The sequence below is a fragment of the Lolium rigidum genome, chromosome 7 (genome assembly GCF_022539505.1).
Source record: "Lolium rigidum isolate FL_2022 chromosome 7, APGP_CSIRO_Lrig_0.1, whole genome shotgun sequence".
Classification (NCBI taxonomy): Eukaryota; Viridiplantae; Streptophyta; class Magnoliopsida; order Poales; family Poaceae; genus Lolium; species Lolium rigidum.
This window is the reverse complement of record NC_061514.1, coordinates 313,834,553-313,861,283: the sequence shown is the minus strand read 5'-3', so window position 1 is coordinate 313,861,283 and position 26,731 is coordinate 313,834,553. Positions and strand designations below refer to the sequence as shown.

The following is a 26,731-nucleotide window of genomic DNA, read 5'->3' as shown; positions in this document are numbered from 1 at the left end:
TATATCTCACTAACATGCAAAATCGCAATCTAAAATATTTTGTACTCTGAGCTACACAAAAATAACAAAATATTTTTAGCGATTTGAAATCACTATACTCAGATCTACACTTTTGCTATTTTTGTGCAGCCCAAAGTACACATTGTTTCCAATTGAAAATTGGCTCGTTTGTGAGATACATTACTTGCTAGTACATCATAATTTTTCTTCAGAATATTTTGAAACTTAGAAATAATAATTTTCGTTTTTTTTAAATAAAGAGATCACTGGTGCACCAAATCTCTATCCGGTGAGCGTCGCTAGTCACGGTCAAAAATGATGCAACGGAAAGCTCAATAAAAAAAATGATGCAACGGAGTCCAATGCCTTTTGCGTTCGGCCCATGGAGCCCAGGCCCAACTATGCACTAGCCTGGATCGTTAAGGCCACAAAGGGCCGACCGAACCATTAATTAATCCAGAAAGAGAAAAAAGGTTTTAGGAGGGGGAGAGACCACTCCAGGACGGACGCGCGTCGTCGGGGATCGCCGGAGCTAGGGTTCCGTCCGTCTCCGTCCGATGGCGGTCGCCCTCCCGCCGGCCTTCCCCCCGCACGGCCTGCCCCAGCCGGATGCTACCTCCGCTGGAGATATGGGGCTGCGCCTGCGGCAGGTGCGCGAGCTCCGCCGGGCGCCTCTCCACGAGCTCGTCCCCCGCCTCGCCGACCTCCGCGCCGACGAGGCCGGCCCCGTGCGCAAGCTCGTTGCCGAGTGAGTGCTCCTGCTCCCGCTTTTGCTCGGTTCGCCGTTTGGACCTTGCCCCATTTGGTGGTTAAGTCGTTCGATTGCTGCGCTTCAGTGTCTCAGTTTCACTAGTCGGTTTCGTCTGTCACTTAACCTTCGTGTCAATTCGGTCTGCAAATTGAGCTCGTACCAAATATTAAAACAAAAAGCTTAAACGAATTGACACCATAGACAATGACTCAGTCTGGGTGCTATGTTTTTGTGTGCTGACATGGAAGATAGCAGTTGCTAAACCAGCTACTATAGATGTGCTGTAGGTGATCACTAGTGCCAGTATCACACGTTTTGTTATGTACACGAGTGAGCGTTCGCTGAAGGTGCAGAGTTAGCAAAAGAAAATATGCGATAGCCTTCTACGGGCAATGGAAATTGATTCTATTACGATATTATTATGTGATATGTTAAAAACAGCATAATGACATTGGCTAGTATTTTGACTCCATTTGCGTTTCAACTGGACCCTGACATAGGATGATTGGTGAGGTTGGGTCGAAGCACACGGCGTATATACCCGACGTGATGCCCTCTCTGCTGGATCTTCTGAATGATGAGACGCCTGCGGTTGCGAGGCAGGCTGTTAAAACAGGAACAGACTTGTTTGCCAAAGTACTGCAACAGCTAGTTATCCAGGTAATACTACTGATAGCAGCACCTCTTTGAGTTGCCTCTGTGTGTATGTAGACGTTGGCTCATGTTGCTATCTGCTGGTTCTGAATCCAGGGTTTGTTCTCGAGCGGTGGGATTGATGATTCACTCAAAGTGTCGTGGGAATGGATGCTCAAGCTTAAATCAGCGGTGTCGCTCATGGCATTTCAGGTAAGTTAATGTCCTTGTTCTGCAACCAGTTAACTGCATCCTCCCAGCTTACAGTTTCTTACATCTGTGGTATCTCCGTGTCAGCCTACTAGCAATGAAGGAGTCCGGTTGCTGGCTGTTAAGTTTGTTCAGAAAACAGTTCTCATGCACACCCCGGATCCTGATATCACATCAGATCCACCAAACCAAGCTACAGAAGGTAGAACATATGTTGTGCTTTATACAAAATTAACTGCTTTTTCGTTTGATTTATGGCATGATCATCTGTCATTCCTTGATAGATATGGGATTCAATATAGCATGGTTAAGGGGAGGTCATCCTTTACTCAATGTTGGCGATCTAGCCATGGAAGCCAGCCAGAGCCTTGGACTGTTGCTAGAACAACTTAAGCCTCCTAAGATAAGATCACTCAGCACTTCGATGATCATTGTCTTTGTTAGCAGGTTAGCCTCGTCCATTTTCATTTCATTATATTTTTCTGTGTAGGGAAGTTTGTATCATCTTTGGAACACATGCCACCTTCTAACATAAACTTCCCCCAGTCTCTCAGCTATTGCTCAAAGAAGGCCTTCCTTTTATGGGCGCATACTTCCAGTTTTACTTTCTTTGGACCCAGCAAATACCATTATTAAAACGCAAGTTCCAGGCACATTCCATGCTTTGAAGAGTGCCATTGATGCATGCCTGAAATGTACACATTCAAGTGCTGAGCCGGTATTTCTTTTAGCCTTTTGCGGTTTTGTCAAGGAACTTAACTTGATGTTTTGTTTTTTCTTAGTGGTTAATCTGACATGGGTCAATTGCGCATATGTTTTCAGTCTCTGCTCCAGGTGTATTCTTACTAATTTGAGGTTATCATTTTGCAGTGGCGGGCTCGCTTGTTAGAAGCTCAAAATATTATAAACCAGGGGGATTCAGTAGATCATACTGCAAACGATTCGACAGAACATACCGCAAATGCTGCTAGGAGTATTGGGGACACTTCAAACAAGGCCGAATCATTGCCTCTGACAGTATGTACCTCCATATCCAAGTTTCATCTCTCTTCTGCACCCTTCTTTTTAAAGTACAACAATTGAAGAAACGGAGTGAAAGTAGGAAAATTTCCAACATTCCTAACTGTTCTTCCTCCCAAGTATTAGTCCAATCTAAAGTGTTTTGAAACAAATATATTTCCTTGACAGGAGACGAGCACTGACAACAGTAACAAACGAAATCTGGCTGATGACATGAATAATATTCTAGAAGATGATGGTCATTCTAGTAAAAGAGCCAGACAGTCACATGATGCTCAAGAACATAGCGAGGAAACAAATAAGAGAAATATGGAGGCAGCCTCTGTTGGTTCATCATCTAATCAGCATGTCCCTGCAAGAACTGGGAACTCTGAAGCTGTATATCAATTAATTAGTATGTTTGCCCCATTAGCTGCGCAAGGCGACAGAGCTGCTGTATCACTACAAATCCTGTCATCTAGTATCGCTGCTGACTTATTAGCGGAGGTGGTAATGGTTAACATGCAACACTTGCCAGTTTCTCATCCTGTAGATCAACAACAACCTCCTTCAAGTATCCAGTCCTCTATTGCTCCGAGTTTGAAGCTTCCTTCAGGTCGCTTTCCTCTGTTAGAGTCCCTATGGAAGGTAGTTTCTCTTACTTGTCCCTGCTTATTTTGTTAGATTTCTTTTTTTGGTGTGTATTGAATGTTCTATTCCAGGCAATAGGCGAAACTAATCAAGATGAAGTGCCTCCACCTGAGGAATCTGCTCCAGTGACATCTGCTGCTGGTGACACCACACCAGTTCTTGTCAGTTCTCCTGTTCTTACCACATTAAAAATACCGAAGGAAGAGAACAGTAACAGTTCAGAAGTTCCATTTAACAGTTCAGCTGTTTCATTAGATATAGAAACAGTAGAGGTTAAAGTACCCAGTGCAGATGCTGCTGAGTTATCGATTGAGGTTCAAGAATCATCAGAAACTTCCCATGCTTCTACAGAACCTCAGGGAACCCAAGAACATTCTGGCAGTTTTATGAGTTCATTGCCTGCTGACAATTCTTCAGTTGGTGTCAGTTTGGCTCAATCTTTCGAAACTCGCAGTCCAAGTTCTTCTACTATTGAAGGAAGCCAGTCACAGTTTTCATCTATGAATGCCCTAACTTCACAGCATGTTCTTCCAAAGTTGGTTGTGACTAATGTCGATCTAACTGATGAGGCTAAAGATCTCCTTCAAAAAGAAGCGTTCCTGCGCATTCTTGCGAGAGATAAGCAGGAAGAATCTGGTGGTTCAAAAGCTCGGCTTCCATTGCTTTCTCACTTGGGTGTTGAGGTATTGATCACCATTCCTCCTGTCAAGTATCATTATTTGGATTGAACTTTGGTTAACGGTTCTTTGTATGGAGCGTTATTTGGCTATGTAGATACCCAAACTCAGGTTCCCTCAGAAACACTAAATTGTTAGTTATGCTCTAGTTTCTCTTACACTGTATTATTGGATATGTTACTTGCTGGTGCAGTTTCCTTTGGAGTTGGACCCTTGGGCGCTTCTCCAGAAGCATGTGCTATCTGATTATGTAAATAATGAGGTAAGATGTGTCAACATCATATAAATGGTTTTCTGTAAGAGTTCTCTTAGGAACTAGGACCAAACTGGATGGTTAGCGATTTAACCTGAAAAACCCCGGATGGTATCAGGTTCAACCACCATCCAGCCAAGTTTAATATTGCTACGCATTTACATACAATGTGTGCCCTTGGAGCAACCCCTTTGATTTCTGATTTTCGAAAGGGCTGGTTTCTGGAAATTTAAACTCAATTTCCTCCACAATCTCCGATCCGTCCTTTGCTTAGGAAAAAGCCGAAAAACTGACCCACGACACAGCGGCCATTCGTTTGGCACGAGGAAATGCTATTGCCCTATTTTTCTTATTTCTTAGGTCAAGATGCCCAGTCTGACCGCAGAGGATTGGACATAACAAACACCAGCGGAATTACAATAGAGGAAAAGCAAACCCCCAGAACAATGACTGGCAAAAGAAAACAAATAAATATATTTTTCACCATCACTTGCAATAGCTTTTTTCTTTTTGGTATTCATACTATGTCTATGATCTGTGGTCCAAACCAGCGACCCGGTGGTTGAATAAGTGAAGTAGTGAATGAGCATGCCACCATTCTTGTTCATCTATGTATTGTTGACCTATTATGCGTGTGTTATGTGATTTCATGTAGCAAGGTTACGTAGACTGGTGGAGATGATTACTATATCTTTATATGAATATGTTTCCACAGTGTATGTTTTGTGCAGCTTTGTGGTTACTAATGTGGTTACACTCACTATGCTTCGTCCAATGATATCTAACTCATCTTTACTTGAGCAGGGGCACGAGTTGACACTGTGCGTTCTGAACAGATTGTATCGTGAGGCAGAACAGGATGTGGACTTTCTTTCATCTAGAACCGCAACATCAGTTTATGAATCATTTGTTCTGACAATAGTATGTCTCCTTAAAACATTGGTATCAAAGCTACCTTTTCTTTATAACATGGCTAAACCAATTCTCTTTCTGCCTAGGCCGAAAATCTCCGTGATATGTTTCCGGCTTCAGACAAATCACTTGGCAAACTGCTCTGTGAGATACCATACTTACCAGAAGGTGTATTAAAGCTGCTAGAGGATCTATGCTCTCCTGGAAATAATGAGAAGCAGGACAAGGATCTTCAGAGTGGTGATAGGGTAACTCAAGGTCTAAGTGCTGTCTGGAACCTGATCATGTTAAGACCTTCAAACCGGGACAGATGTCTGGAGATTGCTTTGCAGGTGCTCTAGGGACACCATGATATGTTATTGATCTATGTTTCAGCATATACGATATGCTTGCTTAACTATATAGTTACACTGTATAATCTGTCTGGGACATCCGTCAGTTGTAGTGTGAGAGTTATCTATTTTGACTTCTGATTCAGTGGTAGAGCGCAAAAGAGAGCAAAAATGCCATGAGTTTTAGTTTTAATGTTTTCACATGTATGGATAGAATTGTGAAGCACTAAATCAGTCTTACCTGTTTTTCTTAGCATGATTGAACACTTAAAATATGAGTAGTGGTTGATCAGTTATATTTCCCTTTCACTGACATGAGCTTTAGATTATATTCTGAACATGTAATGATAGTTGATAAAACTTCAACATTGGTCATCGTTTGTGCTTTGATTTTATGATCTAGTACAACTTTTCTGCCTGAGGTTATTCCCTGTTTTTTTTATTGTCACTAAGTAGCATGTTTCTTACAGAGTTCAATCAATCGTCTAGATGAGGTCCGCATGAAGGCAATACGTTTGGTAATCCCTTAATCCTTACTGCTCGTAAGAAAGGTGCACTTATGTGATTTTGTTCACTTCAGTTTTTCATTTCGTAATAACAGGTAGCAAATAAGCTATTTCCCGTGGCAAGCATTTCCAAAAGGATTGAAGAGTTTGCAAATGAAAAACTTAATTCAGTCCTGGAAGTGATTCCAGCGGCTGAATCTACATCAGCTTCTGAAATGGTTACGCCTGAAGCTCACCAGGTATGGTTCATGCTCTAATTTCTTTCACACGTGCCTCTGCTGCTATTTGAAATAACCGTGGCTTTAGATCATTCTTAAATAGTATTGCCTTGTATTTCATTTTAAATTCAGCAAATAATGTCAAGAAAAACTGGTGAAAACAGAGAAATAATTATAAACCAATTCACTGCTGTAAATGAAAAGAACTGCAAGTATTTTTAGTAGGATATGCTGGTGTCTTAATTGCATATCGGCTTGGAACGTACTCTTATAGGATCGAAGCTTTCATCTTTTCTGTTCCTTTCAAATCCAAGTATGGTCTACCTTTTCTGATTTGGTGGACTTCGTGTTTTTTGAAGGATGGTAGCTTAGAAAATTTGTCCTCGGTGGCAGATGCTCAAACTTTGATGTCACTCTATTTTGCTTTGTGCACCAAGGTAACTGGTTATTGCTCCGCAACCCTTCGTATGGTTTTCTGAATTATACTAAGTACTAACAGCATGCGGATTGCATCTTACTGCCAGAAACATTCCCTTCTCCAGCGTGTATTTGCAATATACGGCAGTCTACCACAGGCTGCCAAACAGGTCTTGCATCCAACATTCCCTGCCATGCCAATTGATCAGATATTATGTTTGTTCTTATTCAATTGATCATGGCTCTTTTGTATAACATAATATGTTTTCCAGGCAGTTCACAAACAAGTACCCATTCTGATTCGCACGATACGATCCTCTACTGACCTTCTTGGGATCATCTCAGATGCGCCAGCAGACAGTCGGGAGCTCCTCATGCAGGTGCAACTTGAGTTTTTCTTTGCATATTAAGCCATGTTATCTTCTACTGGTCAAAGTTCTTCTTTCATGTGTATTGGAAAGAGCGCTTGAAAATATATCTTGGTCAGTGAATTTCTTTCATTTGAATTCATTTGTATAATCCAAGATATTACATCGCCATGCAGGTTGTACAGACTCTCACTGATGGAGTAGTGCCATCTCAAGATCTGATTTCGTCCGTGAAGAACCTCTATTCAAAAACGAAGGTTCTCTATTTCTCTGTACCTGAACTAAACTTTAAGTTCTTGCTGACATTTATATTATCAGATTGTATCCTGCCTGAATAATCTAATTTACAAACTATTGACTTCATTTTGCAGGATGTCGAGTTTCTCTTTCCAGTCATGGCTCATCTGCCAAAAGATGAGGTTTTCTCTCCTGCACTCTTAGAATTTTTAAGATACAAAATAACTGGCAGTACGCGTCAAATTACTGTATTTAATGTTGCTCTAGAATTTATACGGTGGTTATACTTAATGAGCAGCTAGCTTGATAAGTCTGCGCATGGTAGCTGAACTGCTCACATTATATTCAATTTAAATTGAGCTCAGCATGGGTATTGGATTTTTCTGAACCAGCGGTTATGAACTTTGACAGTAACTGACATGTGGAGCAAAAACTTAAGCATTGCAGTCCAGATACCACATATAATTCTGTAGGCATTGCTGCTGATATATCATTTGTATTCTGTATTTCATCTCACGTTAGTTATTCTTCATTGTGTTTTTTCTCAGGTTATGTCCGTGTTTCCCAATATTGTTAACCTTCCTGTGGATAAGTTTCAAGTTGCCCTTTCTCGAATCCTGCAGGTTAGATTTTCTCTTCTATCTTTTCTTCCTTGGATATGATTTGAAACAATTATGTTGGCTCATTAATTGTTATTTAGAAATGAACTAGTATTGGTTCATATCTGGGCTGATATGTCTGTTGCATACTTCATCTAAAACTTCAAACTGTCTAGGTTTTGTTATGAAAGACTTATTTCTGGCTCACTCTTGGACTTTTAATTCTCAAGTAACTTAGTTATGTTTCACTTTTCATTTTAGTTAAAGATATTTTTTCTAGCCTGCGCGTGCACAATAACTTTCCACCTATTGCAGGGATCACCACAACATGGCCCTTCTCTTGATCCACCAGAAATTTTGATTGCGATTCATGTAATAGATCCCGAAAAAGAAGGGATACCGCTGAAAAAGGTCTGTTAGTTTTCCATTTGTTACATTGCACATCACTTGGCGAGTTAATTCAATGCACTGATGAAGTGATAATTTATATTAACTTACTCTAGGTCATAGATGCATGTGCTGCCTGCTTCGAGCAAAGGACAATATTCACTCAGCAAGTTTTGGCAAAAGCACTAAATCAATTGGTATCTATTTCTGAATAGTATCACGTTATAAATTGTATCTGTCATATGATATGATGATCTGTTGGCTCTTTGCTTAAACTCTTTGTTTTCCCACAGGTTGAACAGATTCCCCTTCCTTTGTTGTTCATGCGAACTGTTATGCAAGCGATAGGTGCATTTCCTGCATTGGTAAGCTATTTCTGTAACTCTATTGGGTGCTATGGCTCATGTAACTCATGCTGTAACCTAGTTTGCGAGAGACTTCCTAGCATGAAATGTAGATATCTGTGTGTTAGTCTTACTTCGTTAGATATTTGCTGATACGACAAGGATGACATGCATGGTTCATGCTGTTATAGAATCTAGGCAGTTCATGCTGTGTAGGGAACTTGCCCTTCCTCTCACTTTTGCTGCATGCACCTGATTATAGTGGAATGCATTTCTTGCCTCTCAGAGTCCCAGTTTTGCTGCATGCACCTGATTTATTGGAACCGTACATCCATGATATTTTTTGAGCTACATGACAATTTAACATCAGTTGTTCAACTTACAGCATCTCACTCTTAATTTTTGGTGCATGACTGTATGTATGTACAGAGGCACCTGATTCTACTGCGAAACACACGGCAATAATTTGTTTCGCTTACATACTTCAGAAGTGAGTAATAATTGATACTGATTTTATGACCTGTTGGCTTAGCGCTATGTATTACCCCTTCGTCTCTCCGATGGGAATGGAGAGTTAAGACCATCATTGATAATGTGCTAATATGAATCCTATTCGTTTTTGGTCAAATTGAACATTAGTATTAATGCATGGTTATCATGATGAAGTCAATTGTTTTATTTGTTGATATTATGATCTGATGGTGAGATTTTCTTCCAGGTGGATTTTGTGATGGAGATCATGTCACGCCTTGTTAGCAAGCAGGTTCTTAACTTTTATATTGAACAGGAATTCAGTTACAGTGCCTTCTCATTTTTCTGAAACTTCAGTCATTGTGTTGTGATGGCAGATATGGAAATATCCAAAGTTATGGGTAGGATTCCTGAAGTGTGCTATCCTGACGAAACCTCAGTCATATGGTGTTTTACTGCAGGTTCGGCCACTCTTCTCTCGTGGAATTTATGTGTTCTTTCCAATGCAAAAAAAAAAACTCTCTGTAGTTCTTTTTAGTGAATGGGAGGAGCTTTAGCTTATATTACTTCATAGATGGAAAAAAGAGAGCATGTTTAGGTTGTCACCTGATAATTCTTACAACTTGCCACCTTATATTGTTTTTTTACATCATAAGCTTATATTTAGGGCCACAGTCAACTATTTGGATCTAATAGTTCTAGAAACAGGAAAAGTAACATGGTAATAGTTGAAGGCTTTGACTGCGGGTCCATCTTTTATTTTCTCATTCCTATGCCAAATTCCATATTTATTCCTATTCAAAAAATAAAAAATCCATCATGTATCAAGATTTTCCATAACATGGCACTTGGCTTGTCAGTTACCAGCTCCACAACTTGAAAATGCCTTGAATAAGAATCCTGTACTGAAGGCGCCCTTGGTCGAGCACGCCAGCCAGCCAAACGTGCGATCAACTCTTCCGAGGTTTGTTGCTTCGCTGTATGCACTGTTACTCGTTTCAAATGCATGGGGCTGGATCTGACCAGAGCTTGTGCCTTTTTTGTGTGCAGGTCTAGCTTGGTGGTTTTGGGTCTTGCTGAAGATCAGCAGCAACATGCACCTGAGGCACAGAGCAGCCAGGCACAAAGCAGCCAAAACCAGGCCGCCGAAACCAGTAGCTCTGCTGCAGATACTACGACTGAAGTAACCCAGGAATCATCTGCTGCAAGTTGAACATCTGTTAACCTGCTGAAGAAGACGGCATGTCAGAGTGGATGTGACAAAGCATGACTTAGTTGCTGCACGATTTTGGGCAGCGCGCTGTACAAAACATTTACCTTATAAATAAAAAATTATATAGTCATAGGAGAGAGTTGTTGGCCAGCCAGCCCTGTTATGTATTTGTATTTTTGTAGCATATATGTCCGAGCACAAGACTGGTGTCTTTGTATGAATTTGGACAAAGTAAACATGTGTGATGGATGGCTGTTTGGCTGCTGCCTTTATTATGATGATGCTGGAGTACTAAACAGAATGTAACAGCTTTATAACGGGAGTGGTGTTTTGGCACATGGGATCATACAAAAAAATTGAAACAAAAGTTGATTCTTCAAAAATCAAAATTCGACTTGTCTTGTGGCGTGTGTAAAAAAGACAAAATTGAGTGCTTAAAATAGTGTGTCACAACATGAATTTTCTCCTTTTTATATAGACCACAAAAAATATCAGTTTTTCTTGGAACTTGGTGTACGAACATATATTGTGGAGATCTAGAGGTAGAATTTTTTGTTAAAATTTTTTGACATTTCAAAATATATTTCTTGGTAGAGGGAGCATACGCACCTGGAGCCAAATTGAATTGAATTTCCGCTTTATAACAGTGTGCGGTAATGTCTCGTGTTTGCTTGAAGAACTTAATAATGACTTCAGAAACGGCCTGTTTTGTCGATCTACGATTACATGTCAAATGCTGCGCTGGATAGTCCCTGCTGGAGAAACATAATCCTGTGTCAGCGGGGGCACTATAAAACGAGATGAAATGTACTCGGAGATTGAAGCAAGCTTTGAGAACTCACGCCGCCCATCATCCAAAATTCCAGGAAAAATGGGAACCGAGAAGATTTTTGGGCCAAGAAGGCTCTGTTGCAAAACCCTGGGCTTTAACAGGCCTCGATCGACGCTCGAGCCGGCAGCGCGAGAGAAATACGGCCCGTTAGCGCTAAGGGAAGCTGAGCCTCAGCAGTGCGCGCGGAACCGACGTTTTATAGAGCTGAAAACGTTTAGTCCCACCTCGGCTAGCTAGGGGAGCGCGACGGGGCGAGAGCAGTATAAGAAGGGACGGGGTGCGCACGGAAGAAAGCATCTTTGCGCTTGGGGCAATGACGCAGCTAGTGAGGTTATACCGAGGCGCGTCAATTGCTGGTTGAAAACTATTTCCAAACCCCCTCTTTGGCCCTCCGGGGCCACTGAGAATTTCTGGAAGGGCTCCCTCTCCTTCGGGCGAGGGGAAAGCCCTACAATTCAATTTCTCAAAAATTTTGTCACTATAAGAATTTACTTTTTTGTATTTTTAATCTTATTTAACTGTAATAAGATTTGCATGCATTCTGGGATTACTCCTGCCTTATCAGTTCTGCGTTCTCCGTCCAAAGCACATCATTATCGAAAATTCAAATCCTCGACGGTTTTCACCTCTCCACAATACCTGCATCCTTTTGAACCCGGCCTACCTTTGTTTCCCAATTCCACCGCCACCATCCCTTTGAATCCGGCCAACCTTTGTTTCCCAATTCCACCGCCACCAACCTTTTGAACCCGGCCTACCTTTGTTTCCCAGTTTCACCGCAACGTGGATGCCCCCCTTTGTTTCCCAGTTTCACCGCAACGTGGATGCCCCCTTGAAGCTGCTTAAGGGGGTGGTTAGCTTTTGATATGATCGAACACTAATATTGTAAGGAAGGAAGATTCAGGAAATTTCAGTTTGCCACCAAACAGGCTACCTTCAGAGGGGTGGACATGCTGTTAACGGATGATGGTGAAAACAATCACCTTTTATTATTTGTTCATTCACAACACATGAACAGAGTCTCATGAATCGTTGTGCCTATGCACAAACACACACAACTGACATAGACACACACCAACAGCACATCGCATATTCACACAGACGGCACCACCACCGCACATTCACATATGTACAGAATGAACAAAGAATGCACAAACACCAACATGCCGTCTCTCAGCTTTCTCAGACCAAACCAGATCAGACCGACTCGAACTCGAAGCGCATGAGGAGCTTGACGTTGGGGTACTTGTTCCCCTTGCGGTCGCAGAGCGCCACCGCACGGATCCCGGGCTGCAGCTCCGACACCGGCAGCACGGTCTGCCCCGCGAAGTCGTCCTTCTCCGACATGTCGTACTCGTGCACCTCCACGCGGAGCAGCGCGAGCTCCGGGACCGTCAGCTCGAAGGAGAACTCCTCCCCCCACACCGGCACCCAGTTGTCCTCGATCGCCTTTGTCTTCATCATTATAGAGTCCGCTGGAACACCGGCTATCCCAACCTGCCGATACAAATTCAGTCAATCATTCAGAAGAGTGCATGCATTTTGGTTATTCCAGTCTTATTAGTTCTGCAACGATGTTGCTTGTACACATTTGTTCCGAGAACGATGGAGGAGTGTTGCTTCCAATATTCTCCTTTTGATTTACATACCCGTGCATAAAAATCTGGAGGAGAGTATTGATCAAAGTGCGTCTGCTTGAAGTCCATCCGCCAACCATCGCCCATGTACACTTTTACCTGAAAAGCAGCAGGTCATGTATCTCTGATTTTTCCATTTGCCACAGAGAAAACTCAATAAAAAGAAAAACGCACCTTCAAAATTTTCTTAACAGGTTGAGTTTTCTTTGGATCAAAAACTTCTGGTTCAGATTGCATCAAGAAATCTGGTTTCTTCACGTAGCCACAGGCACCGTTGGCTTTATAAAATCCATGCATTAACCAAAGTGCTCTTCCATATCCCTGCAAGGAAAATATCATGCAGTTGTGGCATGTCAGTAGGAAAGGGACAGCATATTATATGACCAACTAACATCAAATCTAAATGAGTAACTCCAGTTGCCCAAATTTAGGCAACTGTATGCCCGAACTGATGCAAACACGTAGGTGACTTATAACGATCTACCATATCTAAAGCATAGACATATTAAATTATACACATATATTGAGCCTATCTAGTTCACAGTAACGTACATTATTCAGCTCCTTGCTTTCTCTAGCCCGGATACTGCTGAAAAATGTGCTGATCATCAACCTTTGCTACGTGGGTTATCTCGATGCAACATAAGGTACACATTACATCCGGCTTGAGTAGAGCTAAGGGTTATTCACGCTCACCTAGTATAATCATATATATGTGTTTCTGCCATTTGATATGAAATGTCATTTCAGTTGCTAAACTGAATCCCAAACTAGATTTACTTGGATATTCAGAGCATACAGCAAAGCCATTGCAATTGGATCGATTACTCAGAAACAGAGCCACACCTGCATATTGAAGGCCACCATCTGAGCACCATGCACCCAGCCAATAAACGGATTATAGTTGGATGAAGTAATCCGAGTGCCCTTTGGGTATATCCTCAGTAGGTTTCTCTGTGTAAACCTTTTTGGAAATAAACATTGAACAATGAAAACTGATCAGTAAGAATAAGCAAAAGTAAGATCTATAATTGGTTCAAGATAGAAAGGAAGGACTGTTAATAATGAGAGTTACTTCATTAGAGATGTATACCTCACTATTTCGGTACCATGATTAACTACAGCTTTTGCAAGCTGTTGCTCGCTCAAACTGAGCCGCCTAACTTTGTTTGGGTCGCTCTTCAAGGCATCAGACGTACTACCACCCTTGGGCTTTCCTGCTCTTATAGTAATAAGGTGCTTATATTGTGGAGCTAGATGCTGTTGAATTTTCTGTTCGTCCTCCTCCTCCTCATCATCATCTTCGTCATCATCTTCCTGCTGATGGAGTGAATGCAATTGAGCAGGTAAAATCTTGATGAAGGCGAAAAAAAGAGAGCAGGGAATGTAGGAGAACTTCAAAGCAGTACTTTAGCAAACTGGATTTCAGTCTTAAAATCAGGGACTTCTTTTCCCCAAGCCGCATCGTCGTCAGTTCCTCCTTTGCCGGGATTCGCTTCTGTGTCACCGTCTTTGATGGTACCACCAGCCTTGGCTTCAAGGTACTCCTTTGGGGGCTTTGTCGACAGGAGAACACGGCCCTTGAGTTCTTCCGGTGAAGGGAGTTCTTTGGGATGTTCTTCTTCAGGGTAATAGAGTATGTTGCCAAATACTTCGAGGACCATCTACAAAATATTCAAAAGCACCGGTTAGAGAAGTGCACATCTCCTGGATGAAAATATAAGAATTTCAGAAATAAAATTCAGAACCGTCAATCAGAGAGGTGCAGGCGTCATGGATGGAAATACGAGAAATTCAGAAAGCAAAATACAGCTACCTTGGCAACTTTGTCCTGGAGTTGAGGTGGAAGGTGGTCTTCGAGCGTTATGATAACAGGGTAAGGCGAGGCGACGAAAGCATACTCTTTGATGGACCTCAAGCACTTGAGCAGTGAAACTGGGGTGGTCAATGTCCTGTTCAGAATTTACGCGGTGTAAGCTAGAATTTGAGGAGCATTATTATTCTTATTATTACCCCCTCTGATTCAAATTAGTTTGGCGCATATGTTTTTCTCCACATAACACATTACATTGAAAACTAAAAAAATGCAGTGAGGAAACTCACTGTCCAGCTTCAATTTTTTTTTTTCCAAAATCTACACAAGTAGACCGAATTTTACCAAAGCTGCAACAACTAATTTGGAACAGAGGGAATATTATTATAAGTACACGCAGAGAGATAGAGATTTGCTTGCGAAATTCCTCGGTTGTACCGTCAAATTAACGTTTGGAGATAGATTGAAAGCCACAGCCAGGGCCTGGATGCATATGAAGAAATAGCAACCTAGCACCTGCTATGGCTGCACACTATTTACATGTAGTAGCTGAAATATTCCTCAGGGCTCTCCTATATATGATGTCTAGAATTTGTTTCCATTCAGCAATGGAGCATTCTACCCTGTATCCTTCTAGTTGTAGGTACAAACAAGATGGGGATTTGGTTGGATATTTTCCTCAATTGTAACCGGAGAGCAAGATTCCAAGTGAGTGGGTAGTTGCATGGATATATATGGAGAATAGCGAGGAAAAGGGGTGGAAAGTGTACAAGTACGAGTAGCAGCAAACCTGCCATGGAGGATGCTGATGTCGTCCTCGGCGGAGTTGGGCCACATGTCGAGCTCGATGACCCTGACGCCCCTCTGCAGCGCCTTGATGATGGGGACGTCGCTGCAGTCGCTGCTGAGCTGGTTGCCGGTGAGGTAGGAGTTGTGGCCCGTGTAGACGTAGTAGTGGGAGAGCGGCGCGGCCATGTCGTGGTGGACCTGCGGCCGGCGGAGCGGCGGGTTGAGGTCGTCGGAGAAGAGGAAGCGGTGGAAGTCGTCGATGCCCAGGAGCGGGCGCCCCACGCGCGGGACCCGGACGCGCTGGGCCTGGCGGATCTGGTCGAGCAGGCGCTCGGCCTCGGCGTCGCCGTCGAAGTCCGGGTCGGTGCCGGTGGACTCGAGGTAGCGGCGCAGCCCGTCGGCGCCCATGGTGGCCGTCCCGCCCGAGTGCTGCGCGAAGAGCGAGCGCACGTCCTCCGGCGGCGGCGCGTCCGTCCAGCGGTACCGGCGCTTGAAGATGAGGCAGCACTTGTACGTGCCCATGGCTGACGGCCGGAGTTAGCTTGGCTGGGCTGTTGCTGGGTGCTCTGCTTTTCTTGCCTGGGTATACGTAGAGAGAGAAGTGAGGAGGAGCGAGAGAGAGGGAGACGTCGGGAAGACGAAGGCGAAAGGAAGAAGAATGCGGGGAGTGGGCGCGTGATCCTAACTGTCGGCACGGAAATGTCACTCACAGGTTTGTTATGGCTCATTAAACTCAACTGCATTTGGGATTATCTGTTTCTGTATTATTGTCTTTATCTCTATGGAGTAAATTTATCAAATCCACCTATTGGTTGTCCCAGCTAGACTAAAATTGAGAAAAGATTCCGATTCAATAGACTTAAAAACAGAAAGCTATCATAAAAAAAAATGCTTCACTCCCGGGAAGTGGGAGCTACCAGAATACCTTGTGGCTTCAATGGCCTTTTGCTGCTAGCAAAATTAAGTAAGGAGAGAATGGATCTTCCTAGTCTCCAAGAAGGTTTGAATTCCTCAAGGCTCAACTGAAGTTAATTACTTTATCACCATATAAATCCCACCTTCGCTAAAAAGATAGAGCAATAGACCTAAAAACTTCTAGAAGGCTAGGAAAACGTGCCTACGATACCAACTTTTGGATAATTTCTATAGAAAATCATATGATACAAGGCGCCGCACCGTTGACAAGCACGGGTGTCGGCCCGAGCTGGAGGGAGGGTGGATCTGCCTATGGATACCAGCTCAGTGATTGGTCGCAGTGGCGCACCATGTGACCAGCTTTCCCATCCGAAACGAATTTCAACAATTCTTGGGGCGTTTCTACCTTATTGAAAATACATCAGGGGTTTTCCAAAGTGGAACTTTCTTTCTCGGGCAAGATTTAGATATTAGTACACTTGTTGAAAGGAACATAATTCAAGTCGGTGGAAACCCTTGCATATTTGTACAAGATCAGTCTAAATACAAAGAAAACCAGAAGGAATATCATACATATCACTAGTGAGAAAAATGACAACCGTGACACAAAAACGGGAGCCACCTAGCTAAACTGGACCAAAATATTCGTCCAACAAACATCAATTGTAATCCGACATCACCAGCTTGCTATAAACGACAACAACACCGAAGGCCCTAGCTAACCTTCACTATCAAAACATTGCCTCCACCGGGAGGAGTTGGGACTGCATTCTTCGGTAGCGCCTCCCAGGAGAAGAACCGTTGTCACCGAAATCGAACCCCGTTGATAATGTAAGTGTTCGCTCAAAACCACACACGAAATGTCACTGGCTTTTACATATGTGGCTCATTAGCTCTAATATGTTTGTGTTCCCCGCAAAAAATGTTGTGTTTGTGTTTATTTATGTTATTGTCTCTCACCGATAAAAATAAAATAATTAGCTCTGTTGTGCTTGTGTTTCCCCGCCAAAGAAAACCCACGTTTGTGATTATTTATGCTATTGTCTCCCACTGATAAAAATAGAATAAATCATAATTCTGAGTTATTATTGAAGATATTGTCAAAGATTGTGAGCAATCTCCTTGGCAAGTGGCAATATTCAGAATCCACACATGAACATGACAACTGATGACAAATACTAGGTGTCAGTATGTGAGTGGAGTGGAATCGGCGAGTTGGCCTACGAGTCACCATGTGTAACACGGTTTACCGAAAATGATGGGGGCCTCGGTGACACCTGTTTGTCCCGGCAGCTTGCAGTCTTGATGGGCCCCACCTCATGGACAACGTCCATGATAAGGCTGGGCAAAAAAAATAATTTAAAATCATGTTTTGTGGTTTAGCCATGGCACACGTGGCTCTGCACAGTCTGTAGGCCACGGTCGTATTGGAGATGGGATAGAGACTGATTGGGGAACAGTAATGGTCAATGCTATTTTATCTGGTAGTACAAAAATGAGGACATCTTTCTTCATCAAGAATAAAAAAGAAAAAGGAAAAAACAAAAGGAAAAACGGGGCCTGACATGGTCCATCTGTACTTTGGCAAGCAAGAGCAAGGCACCCTGTGCTTTTCTTTGGGATTTTCCGCTGGAATTTGAGTCTTTGGACCCATTGTGTCGGCATCTTTATCCTCTTTTTTTTTTTTCTTTTGATTGAAGAAACGCGTATATTAAGCGAGAGGAATACGAAAAGAATTAAGCATATCCTTCATTCGGCGGTCTGGCCATAGTATTGAGCCAGGTATCTTCAGAGACGGATGGGCCTGATATTTCCAATTAGTCTGCGAGAAAAAGAAGGATGATGCCTATTGTTTGGGCCTAATGTTGGCCGGGCTCGAATACCTGCATATAGAAAACTTCACCACTGCAGACGGACCAGTAGCCCATTTCTGTTGCAAACTATATCAGCGAAGTCATACAACTGACCTCTTATTCCCAAAAAAAATAAAAAAAATACAACTGACCTCTGGAGTCTCAAAAAAAAAAAAAAAAACTGACCTCTGTTTCTGTTGCTAGAACTGAACTTGGACTGGGTGTGTCAGTTACCCACTGCAGACGGACCAGTAACCCGCTTCATTGTCTTACTTCAGTTATAGGATTTGTTTATTTGTAGACCGACAAGGATTTTCTTCCCGGTTCCATTGCATGAACGAAACCACAACAGAGTTCAGTGAAACTACAAACTACAGTTAGAGAATTTGTTCCTGTAGTTTGCGATATGGTTCGGCACTTGCAAAGGAAAACCCATAGGCTTGATCTGTAATGTTTCGTGCAATTCTTAGGCACTGGTATCCGGTGGAGTTACTTGGAAACTTGCCGCATGACTGAGACGAATATACTGCTTGCCGCTTGCTGCCTGAGTTTCAGATGTTTAATAGTCACGCAACGCTGAAACGAACGAATAAATTTAACTCATCTAATCAACGCCTGCTATACCAGCGTGCTTGTTCTGGTTAGTTCCACATGTTGCATCTCTGAATCTCTGTTGTCAAGTTTTTATATACACACCGTCTGAAACCTGAAAGTATTTTCTCTTAGTGTCTGCCTGCCATTCCAACGCACAAACATGCTACTGCCGACCATGGCCTCCCGCTCCTTCATTCTGCGCTCGATCGGTCGGTCTCTGGAGACTGAATGGATCCTCCATTAGTTTAGCAAAGGCAAAGGCAAAGGCGGTGGTGCACGTCAGATTCATTACTAAGTGCACGCGCACGCACTTGGCACCACCCTAACTGACCGCCCCTCTCTCTTAGTAACTGTAAAGTTATGGAGTACTCCAGATCGCCAATGGCTGCTTTCATCGCATTCAACTAAATTTATGACCCGGGGTTTCTGTTACCAGAATGGTACTATGTCAGTCAGTGAGGATTGATCGAGCCATCGAGGTGTATTCGGGGAGATGGAGTGGAGTGCTGGATCATCTCAAAATTCATGGAGTCACTTTCAGTCAGCCACTCACTCACCCACGCTTCCCTCCCTCCCACTTGGAACCTACTATAAGATTATGAGATTCAGATGAGCTTGAAAATTGAGCATCGCCCCACACTCCTTGGACACTAGCTATCCCGTGAACTGAAGTACTGAACATGGGTTCGAGCTCAAGCCTGGCGCCAGTGGCTTCTGCGCTGCTCCTCTTGTCCTACCTCATCGCTGGTAAGTGCATATTCCCTACTCATTTTTGCTCCAAAAATGTATCATTGGTCGTCGATCTAATGTACGTTCAATTTTCAAACGGGTTTAAGCTTAATCTGTTGCCTTGGTAGGGAACAATGGCGTTGCTGCTGCTGGAACTAGCACTAGCAGTGATGGTCTGAAGCTGAACTACTACTCTGAGAGCTGCCCCAGAGCGGAGGAGATCGTCAAGGAGCAGGTGAAGAGCCTCTACGAGGAGCACGGCAACACGGCGGTGTCGTGGCTCAGGGCGCTCTTCCACGACTGCACCGTCAAGTCCTGCGACGCGTCGCTGCTCCTCGAGACCGACGCCGGCGCCGGCGTCGTCTCCGAGAAGTCCTCCGCGCGGAGCTTCGGCATGCGGAACTTCAAGTACATCCACGCCATCAAGACCGCCCTGGAGCGCGCGTGCCCCGGCACCGTCTCCTGCGCCGACCTGCTCGCCCTCGCCGCCCGCGACGGCGTCGCCATGCTCGGCGGGCCCACCGACATCCCGATGCGCACGGGGCGGCGGGACGCCACCGAGAGCCACTACGGCGAGGTGGAGAGCTACATCCCGAACCACAACGAGTCCGTGTCGGCGGTGCTCGACCGGTTTGCCTCCATGGGCGTGGACGCCGAGGGCGTCGTGGCGCTCCTGGGCGCGCACTCCGTCGGCCGCGTCCACTGCTTCAACCTCGTTGCGCGGCTCTACCCGGCGGTGGACGGCACCATCGAGCCGGCATATGGCACGTACCTCCGGGGCCGGTGCCCGACGGCGGACGCCAAGGAGGACACGCGCGACGTGGCGTACGCGCGGAACGACCGCGTCACCCCCATGGTGCTCGACAACATGTACCACAAGAACCTCCTGAAAGGCAGGGGCCTGCTGCTGGTGGACCAGAGGCTCGCCACCGACCCGCGAACCGCGCTGTTCGTGAGGAAGATGGCGGCGGACAACACCTACTTTCACGACGTTTTCGCGGCGGCGCTGGTCAAGATGTCGGAGAACGGCCCGCTCACCGGCGACCACGGCGAGGTCAGGAAGGACTGCAGGTTCGTCAACAAGTAAGTTAGCTAATGGACATCACGATCGATGAACTAACTCACCGAGGTACTGGCTTGTGGCTTGTGGTAATCATAAACGTATACTGAATGTGCGCGTGTCTTAGTGCTGATTGATGTGGCAATAATTCAGAAGAAATGAAATGAACATGCTGCTTGTACGTACCACACACAAGTTGCAAGTTTCAGAAAATGGCATACACTTAGAGAAAAAACTCTGGGACACCCAGAACACACGCCAGTGTGGCAGATATTGAGATATTAATGAATTATCGTGTATTCAAGTGCTGCGTGTATGTATCTGTCGCGGACAACTCTAACAGTTTAATACCACACTAGTGGAGACAAGCATTCAGTCCCGGTCTGTAAGGTCCTTTAATCCCGGTTCCCCAACCGCGACCAAATAAGCGGTACGGGAGGTGCAACCTTTAATCTCGGTCCTGCTACCAGCCGGGATCTATGTCCCTCCACGTGGACGCCGCAGAGCGGGCTGGGGCCAACATTTTTAGTCCCGGCTTGTAACACGGACCACAACTAATTAGTCTCTGCCGCGGCATGAATTAGGACACTTTCTGTGCCGCGGCAGGAGTTCATTTTGGTGTGTTAGGGTTTAGGGTTAGGGCTGCCGCGGTAGGAACTTGGACACTTTCTGTATCGCGGCAGGAGTTCATTTTATTGTGTTAGGAGTTCATTTCAAAATAGTTTTCGTATATTTCTACACGTACAGGTTCGTACATATAAATATATAAGATAACTTTTCTTACGATATCGATCGAGCATATATATGTACAATTACATGGAGATCCCAATATTACCGGGACTAGAGCCCGTCTATTCGATTACACGGAACCGACATCAGTAATAGCCCCTAGCGACACTAAATTTTCCTTTGTCCTCTATAGCTTCCTCAGCTCCTCTGCAATAGGAGTTGCGCGTTCCTCTGGTGTGGATCTCCCTCGCATGGCGTCAAACTATATAAGTAAAGGAGATCAATATGAATATCAATCATGATAATAAAAATGATGGATAAAATAAAGTTGTGAATGTATTGCTTACGTTGTATCTTAAATCTTTGTGCTCAGAGGTAAACGTGCGATGAACTCGCAAAAGAAGTACCCACATAGATATGTCGTCGGTGGCTACTGGTCGCACTTTAAGAGAATAGAATTTAATCAAATAATAATCTAGCATACATCATAATTGTATTTAAAATAGTACTAAAGAGATGCACGACCCTATCTTGTACTACTTATCGGAACACTCCAAAACGTCAGCTTCTCATGAGAGATACCGGCAGCCTCGGACTTGAACCGCTTCCAAACCCTGCTCGGCAAGGAAAATGAATTGCTAAGTTATTCATTACTTGATATCTCAGAAAATCATCGAAAGACACCGACATAGCGCGAGAGAATGATTGAAATTACCTTTGGATCATGTCTTGCATGCTTTGGAAGTCTTCCAAATTCTCGTTAATGGGTCGTAGACATCAACTCTTCCATTATCAATTTGAATGTCTAGAAAAATCAAGTGGAAGCTGCACATGTATATAAATATGTCAGTAACTCATCAATTAAACTTGTGAGTGAATGGACACAATTGAGTTAGATCATCACTTGAAGCTGTAAGGAAACAGTATGTGGTCACAGAAATTTTGATCCTTTGGAAACCTTAGAAGGTTTCCCTCCGTCTCCTTGGGCATATTAGTTAGCGTATGTATATGTACTTTATCTGGGTCAATAAACCTGACATTTAGGATGCCCTTTCTTTTACCGAGATTCAGAAACACCAATCGGCTTAAGGTTAGGAAGAAAGTCTACACAAAACTCAATGACCTCCTCTGTTCCATAGCCCTTGGAGATGCTTCCTTCTGGTCTAGCCTGGTTACGAACATATGTCTCTAAGACTCCCATGAATTCTAATCTCTTCGACTAGGTGAACTAGGAGGTGTGTCATAATATTGAAGAAAGATGGAGGGAACAACAACTCGAAGCTGACCAGACATTGGACCACATCATTATGTAACCCTGATAGACTTTCTCGATCGATTACCTTCTGAGAAATTGCATTGAGGAATGCACATGCCTTCACAATGGCCAGTTGAAAATTTTCTGGTAGAAGCCCCCTCAATGCAATCGGGAGCAGTTGCGTCATAATCACGTGACAGTCATGAGACTTTAGGTTTTGGAATTTTTTGTCTTTCATATTTACTATTCCCTTTATATTCGACGAGAAGCCAGTCGGGACCTTGATAGTGAAAACGACTTCAAAAAAGATTTTCTTCTCTTACTTGGTAAGAACGTAGCTGGCAGGCCCTTGAAACTGCCACGGATGCTTGTCGCCTTGTCCTTTATGACATTCCTGGTCCTCCCGTGCTTCCGGTGTATCTTTTGACTTCCCATACAAGCCCAGCAATCCTAGAATATTCACGCAAAGATTTTTCATCAGGTGCATCACGTCGATTGCAGAATGAACCTCATGGACTTTCCAATAGGATAGCTCCCAAAATATAGATTTCTTCTTCCACATGGGTGCGTGCTTATCAGCGCCGTTAGGAACAGGTTGGCTGCCAGGATCCTTTCCAAAGATTACTTTTAAATCCTTGACAATACCAAATACTTCACCACCAGTACGGGTGACAGGCTTCGATCGGGTTTCTGCCTTGCCGTCGAAATGCTTGCCTTCTTTCTCTAAGGGATGCTTTTGCGGAAGAAAATGATGATTGTAGGGGTACATATTCTTCCTACATTTTTCCAGATATATACTTTCTGATCCAAACAGTACGTGCATGCATTGTATCCCTTGTTTGACTGTCCATCTCCCCTCCCACGCGCGCACACATTCCGGCATCCGGGGATGGAAATGCACGCACGGCACGGTCTCCCCATCTCTGATCTCCCCTCCCACTTGTCGCCGAGGGATGAGGTTGAATTGGGACGAGATCCACACGGGTTCAAGCTTAATCTGTTGCCTTGGCAGGGAACAATGGCGTTGCTGCTGCTGGAACTAGCACTAGCAGTGATGGTCTGAAGCTGAACTACTACTCTGAGAGCTGCCCGAGAGCGGAGGAGATCGTCAAGGAGCAGGTGAAGAGTCTCTACGAGGAGCACGGCAACACGGCGGTGTCGTGGCTCAGGGCGCTCTTCCACGACTGCACCGTCAAGTCCTGCGACGCGTCGCTGCTCCTCGAGACCGACGCCGCCGCGGGCCTCGTCTCCGAGAAGTCCTCCGCGCGGAGCTTCGGCATGCGGAACTTCAAGTACATCCACGCCATCAAGACCGCCCTGGAGCGCGCGTGCCCCGGCACCGTCTCCTGCGCCGACCTGCTCGCCCTCGCCGCCCGCGACGGCGCCGCCGTGCTCGGCAGGCCCGCCGACATCCCGATGCGCACGGGGCGGCGCGACGCCACCGAGAGCCACTACGGCGAGGTGGAGAGCTACATCCCGAACCACAACGAGTCGGTGTCGGCGGTGCTCGACCGGTTCGGGTCCATGGGCGTGGACGCCGAGGGCGTCGTGGCGCTCCTAGGCGCGCACTCTATCGGCCGCGTCCACTGCTTCAACCTCGTTGCGCGGCTCTACCCGGCGGTGGACGGCACCATCGAGCCGGCATATGGCACGTACCTCCGGGGACGGTGCCCGACGGCGGACGCCAAGGAGGACACTCGCGACGTGGCGTACGCCAGGAACGACTGCGTCACCCCCATGGTGCTCGACAACATGTACCACAAGAACCTCCTGAAAGGCAGGGGCCTCCTGCTGGTGGACCAGAGGCTCGCCACCGACCCGCGAACCGCGCCGTTCGTGAGGAAGATGGCGACGGACAACGACTACTTTCACGACGTTTTCGCGGCGGCGCTGGTCAAGATGTCGGAGAACGGCCCGCTCACCGGCGACCACGGCGAGGTCAGGAAGGACTGCAGGTTCGTCAACAAGTAAGTTAGCGAATGGACATCACGATCGAGTAACTAACTCCCCGAGATACTGCTTGTGGCTTGTGGTAATCATAAACGCGCGTGTCGTAGTGCTGATTGATGTGGCAATAATTCAGAAGAAATGAAACGGCCATGCTGCTTGTACGTACCACACAAGTTGCAAGTTTCAGAAAATGGCAAACACTCATAGAAAAAACTCTGGGACACCCAAAACAGGCACGCCAGTATGGCAGATATTGAGATGTTAATGAATTATCGTGTATTCAAGTGTTGTCGTGTTTGTATCTTTCGCCGACAACTCGAACAGTTTAATACCATTGTCTCCTGACAGAAGAACAGTTTAATACCACACTAGTGAAGACAGGACATTCAGTCCCGGCACGTAAGGTCCTTTAATCCGGGTTTTCCAACTGCAACCAAATAAGCGGGACTAGAGGTGCAACCTTTAATCCCGGTCCTGCTACTAGTCGGGACCTATGTCCCTCGACGTGGACGCCGCAGAGCGGGCTGGGGCCAACACCTTTAGTCCCGGCTTGTAACACGGATCGCCACTAAATAGTTTCTGTCACGGCAGGAATTAGGATACTTTCTATGCCACGGCAGGTGTTCATTTTGGTGTGTTAGGGTTTAGGGTTAGGGCTGCCACGGCAGGAATTTGGACACTTTCTATGCCGCGATAGGAGTTCATTTTGTTGTGTTAGGAGTTCATTTCAAAATAGTTTTTGTATATTTCTCGTATCGTACATATAAATATATAAGATAACTTGTCTTACGATATCAATCGAGCATATATATATATATATATATATATATATATATATATATATATATATATATATATATATATATATATACACACACAATTACATGGAGATCCCAACATTACCGGGACTAGGGCCCGTCTATTCGATTACACGGAACCGAGATCAGTAATGACCCCTAGCTACACTAAATCTTCCTTTGTCCTCTATAGCTTCCTCCCTCAAAAAACCCGCTAGCTCCTCTGCAATAGTAGTTGCGCGTTCCTCTGGTGTGGACCTCCCTCGCATTGCGTTGAACTATATAAGTAAAGGAGATCAATATGAATATCAATCATGATAATAAAAATGACGATAATAAAATAAAGTTGTGAATGTAATGCTTACGTTGTATCTTAAATCTTTGTGCTCAGAGGTAAACGTATGAATGAACTCGCAAACGAAGTACCCACATAGATATGTCCCCGATGGCTGCTGGTCGCACTTTAAGAGAATAGAATTTAATCAAATAATAATCTAGCATGCATCATAATTTTATTTAAAGTAGTAGTAAAGAGATGCACGGCCCTACCTTATACTACTTACCGGAACACTCCAAAACGTCAGCTTCTCATGAGAGATACCGGCAGTCTTGGACTTGAACCGCTTCCAAACCCTGCCCGACAAGGAAAATGAATTGGTAAGTTATTCATTACTTGATATCTCAGAAAATCATCGAAAGACACGCGAGAGAATGATTGAAATTACCTTTGGATCATGTCTTGCATGCTTTGGAAGTCTTCCAAATTTCTCGTTAATGGGTCGTAGACATCAACTCTTCCATTATCAATTTGAATGTCTAGAAAAATCTAGTGGAAGCTGCACGCGTATATAAATATGTTAGTCACTCATAAATTAAACTTGTGAGTGAATGGACACAATTGTGTTATCATCACTTGAAGTTGTAAGGAAACAATATGTGGTCACAGAAATTTTGATCCTTTAGAAACCTTAGAAGGTTTCCCTCCGTCTCCTTGGGCATATTAGTTAGCGTATGTATATGTATTTTATCTGGGTCAATGACCCCGACATTTAGGATGCCCTTTCTTTTACCGTGATTCAGGAACATCAATCGGTTTAAGGTCAGGAAGAAAGTCTACACAACACTCAATGACCTCCTCTGTTCCATAGCCCTTGGAGATGCTTCCTTCTGGCCTAGCCCGGTTACGAACATATTTCTTTAAGACTCTCATGAACCTCTCGAAGGGGAACATATTGTGATGTAGCCCGACCTTCGGTCTTCACCGCATCATGTGCTTCATCGCCAAGACGGCACGCTAAGGTGAATCTTCTCCTTTACGCGTGCCTCAAATCACCTATTTGGGACGATATACTACTTCATACTCCGACATACCTTGATGATAGGAACTCGACGACAAGTACGGAGAGAAGAGAGGATGCCATGGAAACCCGAGGACGCAAGGCCGATGTCACGGAAGCATGGAAGAGAAGGAGAAAGAGGAGCTGGACGCTCCAGGCCGGAACTTCCGCCCCTGATGGCTGGAACTTCCGCCCAGGACCGGAACTTCCGCCTCCGAGGACCGGAACTTCCGCCCACCGGAACTTCCGCCCAAGTTCCGCCC

At 44.6% G+C, this 26,731-nt stretch overlaps 3 protein-coding genes and 1 non-coding gene across 6 annotated transcripts; 3 read left to right on the top strand and 1 right to left on the bottom strand.

Moving 5' to 3' along the window:
- The first annotated feature begins 542 nt into the window (after positions 1-542).
- LOC124670533 (symplekin-like) lies at positions 543-10,456 on the top strand. Its single transcript, XM_047207015.1, has 27 exons — positions 543-748; positions 1,252-1,411; positions 1,502-1,597; positions 1,682-1,796; positions 1,879-2,041; positions 2,141-2,312; positions 2,465-2,611; positions 2,783-3,241; positions 3,316-3,927; positions 4,115-4,183; positions 4,979-5,095; positions 5,173-5,418; positions 5,889-5,936; positions 6,020-6,163; positions 6,502-6,579; positions 6,667-6,729; positions 6,832-6,939; positions 7,104-7,184; positions 7,299-7,346; positions 7,713-7,787; positions 8,079-8,174; positions 8,267-8,347; positions 8,444-8,515; positions 9,213-9,257; positions 9,343-9,426; positions 9,826-9,929; positions 10,016-10,456. The coding sequence occupies exons 1-27, from the start codon at positions 558-560 to the stop codon at positions 10,176-10,178; spliced, it is 3,837 nt and encodes a 1,278-aa protein (XP_047062971.1). The 5' UTR covers positions 543-557; the 3' UTR covers positions 10,179-10,456.
- An 849-nt stretch (positions 10,457-11,305) lies between these two features.
- On the top strand, positions 11,306-11,458 carry LOC124679846. The gene has a single exon (XR_006995275.1). It is a non-coding gene; the product is annotated as a U4 spliceosomal RNA (small nuclear RNA).
- A 508-nt stretch (positions 11,459-11,966) lies between these two features.
- Positions 11,967-15,949, bottom strand: LOC124669847 (phosphoinositide phospholipase C 2-like). 2 transcript variants are annotated; one of them, XM_047206389.1, is made up of 8 exons: positions 15,251-15,949; positions 14,464-14,599; positions 14,057-14,311; positions 13,741-13,964; positions 13,494-13,611; positions 12,822-12,968; positions 12,660-12,746; positions 11,967-12,507 (listed from the first exon to the last, which is right to left on the bottom strand). In XM_047206389.1, exons 1-8 carry the CDS (start codon positions 15,769-15,771, stop codon positions 12,208-12,210), a joined length of 1,788 nt encoding a protein of 595 aa, XP_047062345.1. In that variant the 5' UTR covers positions 15,772-15,949; the 3' UTR covers positions 11,967-12,207. The 2 variants fall into 2 exon arrangements, with proteins under 2 accessions (XP_047062345.1, XP_047062344.1); XM_047206388.1 differs by having other exon boundaries at positions 13,741-13,967; positions 15,251-15,948.
- A 3,304-nt stretch (positions 15,950-19,253) lies between these two features.
- On the top strand, positions 19,254-24,487 carry LOC124669848 (peroxidase 21-like). 2 transcript variants are annotated; one of them, XM_047206390.1, is made up of 2 exons: positions 19,254-19,358; positions 19,469-20,704. In XM_047206390.1, the coding sequence occupies exons 1-2, from the start codon at positions 19,292-19,294 to the stop codon at positions 20,425-20,427; spliced, it is 1,026 nt and encodes a 341-aa protein (XP_047062346.1). In that variant the 5' UTR covers positions 19,254-19,291; the 3' UTR covers positions 20,428-20,704. The 2 variants fall into 2 exon arrangements, with proteins under 2 accessions (XP_047062346.1, XP_047062347.1); XM_047206391.1 differs by lacking the exon at positions 19,469-20,704 and adding an exon at positions 23,433-24,487 and having other exon boundaries at positions 19,291-19,364.
- The last annotated feature ends 2,244 nt before the right edge of the window (positions 24,488-26,731 follow it).

Bases quoted from the DNA above. Each gene is read 5' to 3' on its own strand.
- LOC124670533 (XM_047207015.1), top strand. From the start codon at position 558: ATGGCGGTCGCCCTCCCGCCGGCCTTCCCCCCGCACGGCCTGCCCCAG. The intron at 2,313-2,464 runs GTATTTCTTTTA...ATCATTTTGCAG, and splicing joins CACATTCAAGTGCTGAGCCG to TGGCGGGCTCGCTTGTTAGA. The intron at 6,164-6,501 runs GTATGGTTCATG...TGTTTTTTGAAG, and splicing joins TTACGCCTGAAGCTCACCAG to GATGGTAGCTTAGAAAATTT.
- LOC124669847 (XM_047206388.1), bottom strand. From the start codon at position 15,771: ATGGGCACGTACAAGTGCTGCCTCATCTTCAAGCGCCGGTACCGCTGG. The intron at 14,600-15,250 runs GTTTGCTGCTAC...AATTCTGAACAG, and splicing joins ATCAGCATCCTCCATGGCAG to GACATTGACCACCCCAGTTT. The intron at 12,747-12,821 runs GTGCGTTTTTCT...GCTGCTTTTCAG, and splicing joins CTGTTAAGAAAATTTTGAAG to GTAAAAGTGTACATGGGCGA.
- LOC124669848 (XM_047206390.1), top strand. From the start codon at position 19,292: ATGGGTTCGAGCTCAAGCCTGGCGCCAGTGGCTTCTGCGCTGCTCCTC. The intron at 19,359-19,468 runs GTAAGTGCATAT...TTGCCTTGGTAG, and splicing joins CTTGTCCTACCTCATCGCTG to GGAACAATGGCGTTGCTGCT.